This window comes from Dysidea avara, chromosome 1 (assembly GCF_963678975.1).
Source record: "Dysidea avara chromosome 1, odDysAvar1.4, whole genome shotgun sequence".
In the NCBI taxonomy this organism is placed as follows: Eukaryota; Metazoa; Porifera; class Demospongiae; order Dictyoceratida; family Dysideidae; genus Dysidea; species Dysidea avara.
In genome coordinates, this window is record NC_089272.1 from 16,992,297 (window position 1) to 17,006,251 (window position 13,955).

Consider the following 13,955-nt stretch of genomic DNA (forward strand, 5'->3'; position numbering starts at 1 on the left):
AAGTGTTTACAGCTTGCAAATTTACAACAAGCGATGGTAAGTAGCAACTTATGCAATATAAAATTCATTGGAGAGCAAATCACGAATTTCGCGTTCTAATTAAATTGCGGCATCACGCTGTCACCATGGCGATTACAAATTTTGTTCAGCCGGAATCGGTTAGAGCAATTCATAAGGAGTTCAATGATATCAAGTTTTATAGTATTTGATCGTGTCTAGTGCTTGCAATTATTGAATATACAAAATGATGTAAAATGTATGGAGTTTGTATTGGAGAAATTGAAAAAGTGATCCATCCATCCTGAGACCTTTGAAAAAATCAGTGTTTAAGGTAGAAGAGTACCCTGAAATCCATATCTTTAAAAACAAACTGTTACTTACTTATTTTGTTTATCAATTCATTGCAAACTAAAACGCTAGTATTAGACAGGTACCGAGGCTGATTTTAAGTTTGCGCCGCAAGCGATGTTCGTGATCACGTGATCTACCTCGTGCGTGTGAGAACAGATTAGATAGCTGGCCAAACGTAACGTGCTTGTGAAGTATTAGGTGAGGACAACGTTGTATTGTGTTATTTTAACTCGTGCTTGGTTTAGCAGCTCTGCTTTGCAGTGGGTTGTTTTTGCTGCGCAAATATATTAGAAACCTGTTGTCAAAAAACAGGGTGGCACCAAAATGCATACCCTGTACAAAGGTGCTTCCCAAGACACAAAACAATATATACAAACACCATGTTCATGTATTCAATCACATCTAAATGCACTGTACAGTGGATCCTCACTAATCCAAATGCTCGCTATTAGTAAGGATCCGCTGTATCTATACTAGCTACAATTACCTGTATTTTGTGTCATGTGCAGACAACAACCTGATAGCCCAAGTATAAGATCAAGCCAGGATATCAAGTTGGAATTACCAGCACTGGAGCTACTTACTGATAACACACAAACAGCATGCACATGTTGGATTGTCGCATACTACTCCATGTATGTATTACATTATTATTGACACAATAGTACATGAATATCATAAATGTACAACTGAAACACTACAAGTGAATGTATACTGGTAATATCAGTCTCATCAAAAGTGTACAAAGACTACATTTATTTGAGCAGAAACCAAAAATGTTTACAAGGAAAAAAGGTTACATTCCTTGGAAAGGAAATCAAAAAGCATACATGTCAACATAGCTAAAAACATTCCACTTATTGGAAATAAAATCAAAAGCATACATAAAAAGATCAAAGATTGTAATCCTTGCAAAGGAAAACAATTCAAGCAAATAGCAAGGTCAAGTTCACGGTTCAGTTCGGTAAAAAGTAAAGTCGAGTTACAATCTAGTGAGGTTTCGGGGATTCAGTGGACAGCTCCTGTTGTGGGTTCCTCTTTCTGACCCATATGTACAGATTATCTCTGTTTCAGAGGCAGTACTCTCATCTTCAAAACGAACTTGATGGTTCTTATTCAATGGACAATCACGATGGCTAGTTATTCTGTGGGTGGCCGATCCACACTTACACTTCCCCTGCTTTCTTGAAGAGGTAGCACATAGTTCATTGTTAGCCACATCACAGTTGTCACTCAAGTCATCGTCATCACCGTCATCCTCATCATCTGAGCCATATGTGTGCTGAATCCTCTGTCTGCGAATCCACTGCTTCCTTTCTTCTTGCTCTTGAACACGAGCTTTCTTCCAGTTAGTACGGTTCTCTTTAGCCTCTTCTGTTTTTTTTCTTTCAAGATTGTTAGCACGGACTTCATTCCCTCTCTGTAATGCTGCTGCCATTCCATCAAATAAAGGCAACCTTAATCGGCGAAACAATTCCAGCAGCCAATGATAAGACATCCCATATTTCTTGTTAAGCCAGGTCATGTTGGCTTGCATTAAGCCCATGTTGGTGCTTAGCATGTAGTGAATACTGTGGAGGTATTTGTCCTTTGACCGATACCTTATGAGAACATTGTGACTAGCCTCCGGGTAATTTGAATGCCCTCGCCCCAATTCGGTATGAATAATTTGTGGGGCCTGTGATGCACGATTAGAACATTCAACCTCATAAGCAAGCGCATGGAATGGACATGCCAGAGGGTTCTTTGAGTGGTAATCCTCACCTTCACACGCTATTGTGTCACCTTCGCAATTACCACAGGAGCAAACCTTCATACTGTGAAAATCACAATGGCCCCCTTCCCAAATATGAATATCACGAGCATGATACCTCCCTAAAGCAAGAATACGAGCTGCAAAAAATTGTGGATCAGTTTCTGCTTGCAATAAACAGTAAAAGAAGTTGGTTCGAGCACCACGCAGAAAAGATTTTGAGAGGCAGCCACAGTTCTTCTTGTGACGCTTTGGACAGTGACATTTTACTGTTGTAACTTCAGGAAATTTTTCTTTAAGTACGTCTTGCATTGTTTCAGAGAAAGATTTTTGCTTTGCTATTTCTCCAAGATGTTTAGTGTGTGAGCGTGCAACGTGACCACCAAAAAGCATTACCTTTGATTTTTGTGCATCAGTATAATGCATCCTAAAGGCTTTTGCAGAAGATGAGTCCCCATCTTGCCACTGCACTTCTATCATCATGCCTTCTTCTTTAGCATGGCCAAAAGCAATATCAGCTGCATGCCCTTCTGCACCTTTTGCAGTGCCACGATACAGTTGATCCTGATCCACACCTTTTCCTCTCATACACAAATGCACAAAATAAAGCAATGAATTGGTGACATAGTTTCTTATTGTGAATGTACAGTTTTGGCTGTACCTACCTCTTGTCAACCATGCTCCATCTGAAGTAGTGATCGCCCGCTGCCAACTGCCAACAGCCGATGGATCAAGTGATTTCATGTCACCTTTAGCCATTTCACACATCTCATTAATCATAGTGTTCACAATAGGATGTAGAAGTTTAATTGTTTCATAAAAGCTTTTAGTACTAACCGCTGACATGCCCAGGCCTTGCTTCAGAACCTTATTGTATTGTGAATGCATCAAGCCACTGGCTATAAATGCAACTTGCATAGCCAAACTGCAAGCCATGCGGTTGGAAAATGCAACATTAACAGAACTTGTTAAATTAATCATTCTTTCAGCACAACCACTACATTTAAATTTTACCATTGCACACCCACCAAGTCCTAAAAATTTAACGTTTATAGGGATGAGTTTTCCAGTACATTCTGGCGTGTAACACACTGTAGTGGCATTTATTTGGTCAATAAATTCTTGGAGTTGTGTAGCTTGGCATAAGAACACACTATTACCAAGTTCAACTGGACTTGCACGAGCCTTTTTCAAAGGGGTGGGGCAATATTCTGAACTACTATCAACAGTGTCAGTTTCGCTTGTTGACAGTGTACTGTCACTTTCAGTGCTTGTCATGTCATATAGTTCAGTAACACTCACACTCCTTTGTGGCACTCCACCGTTGTAGGCATTCATCAAAATCTGTCCTTCTGAACTTGTTCCATCATCCATCACTATGTTTTGTGTTTCTGGGCTTGTTCCAGGGATATCATCATCATTTCCATCCTCCATCACTACCCTCTGTGTTTCTGAACTTATTCTAGTAGTGTTACAGGTCAAACTAACATCATTTCCATCCTCCATCTGTGTTTCTGAGCTTGTCCCAGGGATATTACCATCATTTCCATCCTCCATCACTACCCTCTGTGTTTCTGAACTTATTCTAGGAGTGTTATAGGTCAAATTAACACCATTTCCATCCTCCATCACCACACTCTGTGTTTCTAACCTTGTTCTAGGGTTATTATCGTCCAAATTAGTATTATTTTCACCCTCAGTGTCTGGATGCTCAGGGCTCACATCACTCACCACGTGGCTGCGCAAGCGCATCGACCAGCGACTGTGAGCCAAGTCTCTAAAACGTTGTGATTTTTTGCTAAAGTATATTTTGCGACTGTTCGACACTTCACCCCTATCCATTGCTACTCAGAACGGTCGACAAACAGCCCGAAAAACAGAGCGAATCATCACATCGGCGAGTATCACGTGATGGGAAAATAAATCGCGTCGTCTCCCGAAATTTTGGGTAAACAGGAAATGATAACAAACCAATGAGATTTCAGCACTAATGTTTACATGACAAATAGCAATGTAGCGCATAATTTAAGTATTGTGATAATGTTTACAATGTTTAACACCGTGGGATCGAGGTTACTGTGTTTGTCCATGCACCGCTCACAAACAAAGACAAAAATTATTAATATTTATGCGTAGTCTAGTTAAGCTTGCTTCAATATAGACAGCAAAAAAGACTGAAGCAGTTTGATGAAAGGTAAGATACATAAAAAGAGCTATAATGGTGCAATTTTCAAGCTATATTTGTGTCTATAGAGCAAAAACTGAGCCACGCCCACCGTTTTCCAACCTCAATAATGTAATTTCCCTAGAACTTGATAATATAATTACATGAAAGGCTAAAAATTTTTATGTGTTTTCAGGGTATGCTTCTACCTTAATCAGTCCATTTCATGATCTAAGAGCAGAAAACAAACAAAGGACACTGGTAATGTACAATATTGCTGATGAAATGATTACTGGCTGTAAATTAGATTTTGCCGTTTTTGCCATTTTGACTTTACAAATCCCAATAGCATGTTTTGATATGTTATTCAAGTTACACTTAGCCTAACACACGACTATAGTTAGATAGTTGATTGGAGGATATCGATTTTTCGCGTTGCGGACCCTACCTTAGTTTAGAAAGTCTGTTTCTAGTTCAGTCTGCGAATCCATGCACTCCGGTCCACCAGTCCAGTCAAGTATGCCATATTTAATACGTACATGTAGCTCACCTGATCTATCAGCAAAGGAGAACGTTTTGGTCTGACCATAAAAACTGCTCCGCGAAAATGAGTCGGGGACGTCTGGACGCCTTGTATGGTTATGTAAAGTATAACCAGCAATCTGTAGAAATTAGACTGCATCGTTACAGAGTAGCCTCAAACTAAAACAAAAAGCAGACTGTACGGCGACGATCCTCCCACACATAATTGTGGCTATAAAGATTTTCACGTGACGTGACGCCTCGGGCAACATGCCACCTTGCTGTGTTGAACTGCCTTGCTGTGTAGTCTCGAACCCGGACCGCAAGAGACTATACTTGCTGTGCTGGTCAGCCGCGGATCTAGAGATTTTCAGAGGGGGTTTCATACGGTGGCCGGTTCCGGGAGTTTCTCATTTATTTCTCAAGGGGATGACACATACAGGCACTCAATGAATTAGCTAACTTAATTGAAACTACTGTAAATTCTAATTGGCAAAAAATTATCAGGAATGGTCTTCAACGAAGCAAAAGTTGTTAAAGTTAGCTTATTTTATTTTGAACTGACTTGGGCAAGTCTCAGTAATTGATAACTATGGATAGCTACATGCAAATGGTTTCAAATGTATTCAATTTACAAAAATGTAGCTAGTGCATTTACAAATGAAAAATGTAGTGCATTTACAAATGTTTAATGTAGTGTATTTAAAATCAATTTACAAATGTATTCTCAGATTTATATAGTCACAATGTGTAAACATAATCCCATCCAAAAACAGCTTATAGCTGTAAAAAAGTGCGCATCCAAGTAAAGCAGAGTTAACTGTGACAAAAAGTAATGATATCATAATGCGGCCATGTGTGAGGTGTGAAAGTTGTAAAATTAATATTAGCTAATCAGATAATACAATATTATTGTTAAAGTGTTAATGAGAACTATGTGATGCTGCTAGTTTTTAAGTGTGTGAGCATCTTCATAAATGCCACATAAATTCGATTCTCAATAAAGCAATGTGTATAGATTCTCTGATAGCAATAAATAGTGTGAGTTTGGCCGCCTTTCCTTTGTTCATATAGCATTGCTGTACACAGGAAAGGCGGCCAAACTCAAACTATTTATTGCTATCAGAGAATCTATACACATTACTTTATTGAGAATCGAATTTATGTGGCATTTATGAAGATGCTCACACACTTAAAAACTAGCAGCATCACATAGTTCTCATTAACACTTTAACAATAATATTGTATTATCTGATTAGCCAATATTAATTTTACAACTTTCTCACCTCACACATGGCTGCATTGTGATATCATTACTTTTTGTCGCAGTTAACTCTACTTTACTTGGACGTGCACTTTTTTACAGCTACAAGCTGTTTTTGGATGGGATTTCAATACTTTTTGTTAGAGTAAGCATATACTGTTGAAAACAATAGGTGAGTTTCCATGGTTTTGACAGAAACTCCAGATTACAGTGATAGAATATTAAAATGCAACTGTAATTTTAGTGGCATGCAACTGCAGTCAACTAACACTAGTAAACCCTTAGTAACACTTTGCCTTTCATCTTCTACTGCATCAAGATACTATAGAGCAGTCACAAAACAGCTGTAACACAGCAATCAATATTACAGCATATTTACAACTTCTGCCTAACACTGGATTGTATAGTTTAAATCACTAGCTACTTACAGACTTTACGATATAAAAATACAGCACTTGTAGAAACGTGACTGTTCTGTTAGAGTCATTGACTGCTCTATTAGAGTATCTCGATCTACTTCACGCATTGACTAATTCAAGCGGAGAAACCACGCCTTTGCAATAGGAACTCTTGTGAAATGAAATAAGAATAGTAGAGAAATGGCAGAGACAATAGAGGGGCGCGTAATTATGTCCTGTTGTAAATAAACGCCGTTAAAATTTATATTTAAATAAGCGCACCAGAATAGGCTGTGATCTTTGAGAGGCTGTAGAAGGAATTTAGTGCTACTGAGACACAATTGGTGAGTCTAACTATACATGTATTTGTGTTGTAAAACTTAATTGTAAAAAGGCGATTAGCACATACCGGCATGATAAAACGTGTGTTTGTATCTCGGTTTGTACAGTAGAGTCTCTCACGATTATTAGAGATAGAGTAGTAACACCTGACGTCACAGTCGTTACATAATCACTTCCCCGGGGCAGAAAATGTACGCATACCATTGGGGCACGAGTTTACTTTGCCTGAGGTTTGTTGAGACTGTCTTTCTAAATGAAACCACGTTGTCAGGAACAAAGAAGAGAGTAGTATAACAGATATTCAAGTAGTGCAGGTTAGTTTGATCCGTGCTGGGCGAGGTATGGCTGATAATAGTGTGGGAAGCCGTTATATCCTTTTAACCTGGGTAAAACCAACCTGACAACAAGATTGGACAGAGTTTGTCACTGTGCCCACTGTGAGCATTTATTATTGATTTATATTATTATCAAAGCTACTAGTTACCTTTTAAACCAACCTGATGCCCAAGTGATGTTTTCATCATGTTTCTCATCTATTTCCTGAGTAAGTTTCATGCCGAATGGAGCACCAGAAGCCAAGTTGCAGCCTCTTGAAGGTGCTCCGCCATTGAATTTGCCCCACTTTTCGTCCCGCGGAAGTTGCGGTTACACATTTTAACGTAATTTTGTGACGTAAAAGTTATCACTCTATTGGACCAGGGTAAAAATTTTACTGCTATATTTAGAGGTTGTAGCATTTGTATATCTTAGTATCTTAATAAATAATCCTCCATGATCACTAATCACTAATAGTACAGTGAAAACTGGTCATTATTCAGGTACAGACAAAATTTTCTGACCTAGCTTATTAAGGAGGTGGCTGCATTTTGCGGCCTTAAAATGGTAAGAAGCATGCTGTTTTAACTGGTTATAGAGATGGATTTAGTGTGAACAGTGTATGAGACAGTGAGTACCGGCAGCAAGGGGGCAGCCAATCTGTTAGAGCACCAAAGGCACTGCTTCAGACATAGGCAGTTGGCTGTCAGCCCAACGTGTAAAAATTTTCACTTTTGGTCCTTATAAGTGAAAGTGATGAAGTCATTATCCATAGGATATTATATTATATTTTTCAGAGTATCTCTTCAGTTCAACTATATAGTAGCCAAGCATAAGATGAACATAACACAGCATTCCAGTGGTTTAGTGGTGACCACAACACTGCCTGAGTTAAACTGGTGAGATTTGAGACTACCAGAAGCCCTGGAATGCCTTGAACACATGAAATACCAAATATCTAATGCCTGGCTTTCATCCACAGTGGACCTGTCGTGGTGGCCACTTGTACAGAAGGGGAACAACTGCCACATAGTCTTGCGAGCGAAACAGTTGCCATACCCTTAATTATCAATTTTTAAAATTTTGAGCAAAATTGTGCATGCAAGCGAGTGCGATGTTGTGCTTTGGCAGTGCCGTGTATATGGTAGCCATATCAGATACTGCCTAGCAGTGACACATCATGAGTATTTAAGTCATAATACGTTACTTTATCATCCATCTAAATACTATCCCTGAATGTGTCATTTTGTATACAGAGCAATCTGCCACAAGAAGTGACCTGATTAAGGTTTCAGCGTATTATTGTTAACCATTAATATTGTTCACCATTGTTAACCATATTATGTATAGTGAAACCTCACTTAGTGTCCACCTCTTCAATAAGACCACCTCATTATATTGGGCAATTTATGGAAGGTTCAAAATATAGATAAACAGTAGTTTATGACCTCATTAATAAGGCCACCTTGTTATTCAGGCCAAATTTTTTTTGGTCCCAGAGCTGGCCCTATAAATGAGGTTTCACTGTATATATGTGCATTCTTATTTTTTGTAACTTTTCTTCAGGTTTACTGATGGGCACTATGAAGCATTGTTGACTGGTCCGTACATAATGTGTTGACTTTGAAATGCTAAAACAGTACGTAGCATGTCTTATATGCACATGTTGTAATGTGTTATAATGTGTCCACACATCTTAGAAATAATTATAACTGTATTCTCTATAAATACTCAGTTCCATTGTGCCACTGGGTCATAAGTGGGTTGAGTATGGATCATCCAGGACATTTGGGTCACATTTTGTCCTGGCCAAGTGGATCTCATCCACTGACAGAATATACAAGATCAGATCACTGCATAAATTACAGTGGAACTTGTTTATTGCCACCTTCACTCAATAAGCAGGTAGCAGTGTATAAATTCTCAATTTGGAATTGGCTTTTCAAGAGAGGTTGTATTTCTATACTGGTGGCCCATTAAGACAGGTTGTACTGATAGAGTGTACATACTAGAGATGCAACAATATCCTCCACTTAGTGTCGTTTGATAGTGGTACAATGGAGACCATACTGGAGCCACACCCATTCATCTGGATTCTACAAATGGAGTCATACCAACTTGTGACTGCACTTATTACTTGTACTCCCACTGTGTTTGGATGAATATACATGCCGCCGTGTGAGACTTGCTACCATGGCGGGCCACTGGAGAAGAGTTTCATAACAGTTATATCACAGTCATTGTTGTACAATTCTTACATTATTGTTGTGAAAACTATTTGGTATTCATGTGTCCTCTGTATGTTGTAATTTCATGTGTAATTTTGTGTGGGGGTGCTATAAAATGCATGGTGACAATTGTAAATTTTTCTGGTGGTTTTGCATACTTCCTTCAGCTACATGTGCTAATTACTTACAGCTTGTGTCAGCAACTGGTAACCGCAGTTGTGCTCTGTGCCATTCTTTAAGCCGCGCCCTTAGAGAGCATATTACGTGGGGGCGACTAATTTCAAAATCGAACGATGGTATGCAGCACCATAGATTATAGACTATAATCTATGGCAGCACACTTCTCTTTGTGGCTACATGCACTGATTAACTACACACAGCGCCAGTTCATCAATAACCAGTGACCGCAGTTGTGCTCTACGTCATTCTTTAAATTCCGAGTTAAATTCTTACAGAGAGCAAATTATGTGGGGGCGACTAAATTCAAATTTCAAACTAGCCATTCTCGAAAACATATGCAGGGGCGGATCCAGAGTCTGGAAAGAGGGGGGGCACCTTGCTGAAAAAAGTTGAAGAGCAAAAAAAAAAAGGTCACAACAATAATAGCCAGTTATCCTTTACCCTATCACGTATGTTATGTAAAATAAAATCCTATTTCATAGCTTCATAAGTAAGTTCCACTGCCTCATGAACATTGTGACTGCTTTATTAGAGTAATTGAATGCTCTATTAGAGTAGCGATTTCCAACCTCCTGATTTTTCACACATACTTTTGCTAATCAAAATACAACTATTCAATAAATGTTTTACGAGCTGCTGTTCTAGTATGTGATAGCCAATGCTTCGTACTTCGTAATGCACTTTGCCGAATTAAATTTCACCAAGTATTTATTGAAATACGCGAAATCAAAGTTCTAAAATTAAAATTCCCCATAGAAAGCCCATACAAAAAATCTGTACGATGTAATGTATGGGAAAGTACGGGATTTTACGGCACCACTTGTCAAAAGTTATCGAGTTTTCCGCGAGTTTCTGTGACCTGTGAGGCTGAAAGAAGTCATCCTGGGCAAAGTTGACACGCTGATTTTGAATTTTTTTGGTGAAGAGATGTTTTCCGGTCGCTCACGACGAAAATATGTCTTGTAAAAAGGTATACCACCATCTAGGACTGTTAAGAATTCTGCGTAACAACCACCCTGGTGTTCAAGACACTCATCCGCATCAGTCCAAGTATAGTTTAACAGTAAGCAGTTTGTTGTGTTGTGAGGAATAGCTTTATAGCATGCAACATCATGCATAACTTTAAAAAAAATCAATGTTAGGCACATGATACATACCTTGTAAAGCTTCTCAACTACCTGTTGTGATATTCTGATGTACTACTGCTGTTATTGTTAATTATTTTGCAGCTGCAATGGTTGTAATTCTTGTCAGAAACAGCTTATTGTTGTTCTTTATTAAGTAGTGATGTCATCATATTATATAATAATTTGTATTATCCATACATTTAGTGTCGCATATAAAATGAAGTAATATCTAAAAAATGCTACCTTACCATAGCACTGAACATTACTGATCATGTATGTTGCAATCTGATTGTCATGTTTTTACAAAGTAATTGTTAACTATGACCTGTGATGCCAAAGGTCATATTCTGTGCAGTATTAATTATACACAGGTACCCCACTTACATTTAGAGATAATTAACTAGTGATATTGTGTGACAGGATGCTTTATTCTTAGCAAATTACTGACTCAACCATTAAATATTACAACTGGTCATTCTACAGAGAATCGGTCACTTTAGAAAGGTTTTACTTATCTCATGCATTTTACTACATTGAATGGTTACGTGGTGAAAATTTCATGTCATTAAGAGATTCCTGTTAAAAGTTATGGCACTTTGGATATTATGCCTGGTGCCATGCTAATGTACAGAAAAGCCCTAAAAATGTCGTACACAAAAATCACCGCTCTACCGACTTCTTTTGCTTGTATCTCTTGATTGGAACTACCGATTGAGGTGAGGTTTGCACTAAAATGATTCTAAAAGAATGCACAATATTTGCCATACCAAAGAATGTAAGGAATGTAAACTTTTTAATTTAGTTGGAAATCCCTAATTAGAGTATCACGATCTTGTATGCAATTTCTTGAAGGGGGGGGGATTTGCCCCAAATGCCCCATCCTGGATCCGCCATTGATATGTTTCAATCTCAACGAAATTTCTAGAACAGTTTAAAGACACATTGCCCTACATGCCAAGCGAGTATTGCGGAAAACAACAATACGGGGCTTGTATTTGGCCTCTAGGTCGACTGAGGACGACTGAAACTTCGTTTGGTGCTGAAATTACGACTGTAGGGTAATGATGTCTGGTGAAATCATTGATGTGAATCTTGAGGCGATCGAGATAGTACTGAAGCGATAGCAGGGCAATCAATGTTCGGAATGCACAAAGGAACGCAATGCATGCACCTGCGGTTGCGTCTAACCGCATGCAAAAAAAAAAAAAAACGAAACATCCCCTTTCATGTCGGCAATCTCGATTACAAAACAGTCGCATGGATTTGCTTCACTGCTTGTGTGGTAGTTACTAGTGACACGATGAGTTTAACTCTAGAGTTTCAGAGCGATAGCGTAAAAGACGGGTGAGTTATAGACAAGCCAAATTTGACAACGTTCGTTCCTGTAAAATCCTCATGGTAGTGGTCGCTACGCTATATTGCCTGCGACGCGCGTTTCTGCTTTACTGGCCGTGCGACTCACTACCGTGAGTCTTGATTTATATATTTGTCTAGCCTAACTGCCTTAAATTGGCTAATGTGATAAACACAGTACCAGACCCCTAGTTCCAGCATGTGAAGCATGCTGGGAAGTGTTCGCACACATCTACCCAAGAGATTAGTACCTTGAGTTAGCCCCCCCTTTATAAATCCTAGATCCTCCCCTGAAACCTATCAGTAATTAGGTGACACACTACACTCACCATACACAGTAACAGTAGCATTATCAGATACTACACTACCATCATCATTAGTAACAATACAGTGATAGACACCTTCATCTTCTTCTCTGATCTCACTAAATATCAGTTTAGGTGATGTGATATTCACAACTATACTGAAAGCTTTTATCCAGCTACCATCAGATGGTTGATATTTCTCCCACTGGTAATGAATGGGACCCATTCCAGTAGCTGAACACTGTAATGTATTAACATTTTCACTTCCTGTTCTAATGGTGATGTCCATTGGTGAACTGGTTATGGTTGGTGGTGCTACATACCATGTAAAAACATGACAGTGTTGTAAAATGGAATGTCAAAATGTATGATTTACTTACTTTTTACATCTAACCAAATACATTTTTCAGTATTACCATCTTCATTAGTGGCCACACAACAGTACCATCCTTCATCTGATAATTGCACAACAGGAATTGTCAGTTGATACATGATAGTTTCCTGATTAGTATCTGAATAGTTTCCAAAGGTGAGAGACTGGCTGGCGTTAGAGGAAAGGCTGTTCCCATTTACCTTCTTCCATTTGTAAGTGAGTACTCCAAAACTTACTGCTAGGCAGTACAGATTAGCAGTTTGTTGAATTACAACAGAAGAGTTTTCAAAGGGCCTTATGATTTCAGGAGGGGGAACTAATGATTAAAAGGATGCAGCTTTAGTTACATACATTGCCACAAAACCATTATGCAAATTTGTAATGGTTAAAATGAGTGCTAATATGAATATTATTGTCTACATAAAGCAAAGAAAATGGAAGTTGGTAGCAGAATTCTTGGAAGCAAAAGATTATGAAGTTAGTCATGAGGGAGCAATGCTACATGTGTAACTATATAGAAATTTTCATGGAATATTAATTTTGTAATTTTCTATGTACACCCCTGTACTGTAGCGCAAAATTTTATCCATGATATTTTTATAGCCCATGCATAGATTTTAGGCACTGCAGGTTTGTTTCTGTAAAATTGCTTGTTGGCTTTAATTAGTAGCTAAGATCATCATAAAACAAATGTGGTTTTTTGTATAGCTATATGTGATGTTTGTAGACTAGCGGTATACTCTATATTTGCAGTCATCCGAGCCCTCATTCTAGTTAATAACTCTTGTTACATGGGCCAGCTGTCCAAACATTTAGTAGTGCTGTGAAGCCCTACACTTTGATACAAACAAGAACAGGTGAGTTAAAAATATCCCATACATTTAGTATGGATGATTTAGGTATGCGAACATGTTTACAACATGAAAAAACATGCTTGTCCCAATACAAAACCATTGGGAGTGAACACATGTTCATCTCTTTGATAGGACTGATTTTGGCAGGGGCTCAGGTAAATGCGAACCGACTATAATAGATTTGAATCTTCTACAATATGAAAGCACAAGTATTTTAATACATGAAACAAAATTCGGTTCCTCCACTATCTGGCCATTGATTATTGTAAAATTAATGTTCTGTTATCCAAACTGTGGAAGTGACTGTTCAATTAGAGTATTTTGCCATAATGTAATAAATGTAACATAATAACCATAATGTAAAATTTGTAATGGTTCCAAAAATGAATCCTAGTATTATTATACTAGGATTTGCAGTTTGAGGAA

The 13,955-nt window shown here is 38.3% G+C and overlaps 2 protein-coding genes across 2 annotated transcripts; both read right to left on the bottom strand.

The window, feature by feature from the left end:
- Positions 1–331: 331 nt before the first annotated feature.
- LOC136258058 (uncharacterized) lies at positions 332–4,109 on the bottom strand. The gene is made up of 2 exons (XM_066051368.1): positions 3,756–4,109; positions 332–3,689 (listed from the first exon to the last, which is right to left on the bottom strand). The coding sequence occupies exons 1-2, from the start codon at positions 3,944–3,946 to the stop codon at positions 1,334–1,336; spliced, it is 2,547 nt and encodes an 848-aa protein (XP_065907440.1). The 5' UTR covers positions 3,947–4,109; the 3' UTR covers positions 332–1,333.
- An 8,188-nt stretch (positions 4,110–12,297) lies between these two features.
- LOC136262993 (muscle, skeletal receptor tyrosine protein kinase-like) lies at positions 12,298–12,794 on the bottom strand. The gene is made up of 2 exons (XM_066057459.1): positions 12,683–12,794; positions 12,298–12,617 (listed from the first exon to the last, which is right to left on the bottom strand). Exons 1-2 carry the CDS (start codon positions 12,792–12,794, stop codon positions 12,298–12,300), a joined length of 432 nt encoding a protein of 143 aa, XP_065913531.1.
- Positions 12,795–13,955: the final 1,161 nt, after the last annotated feature.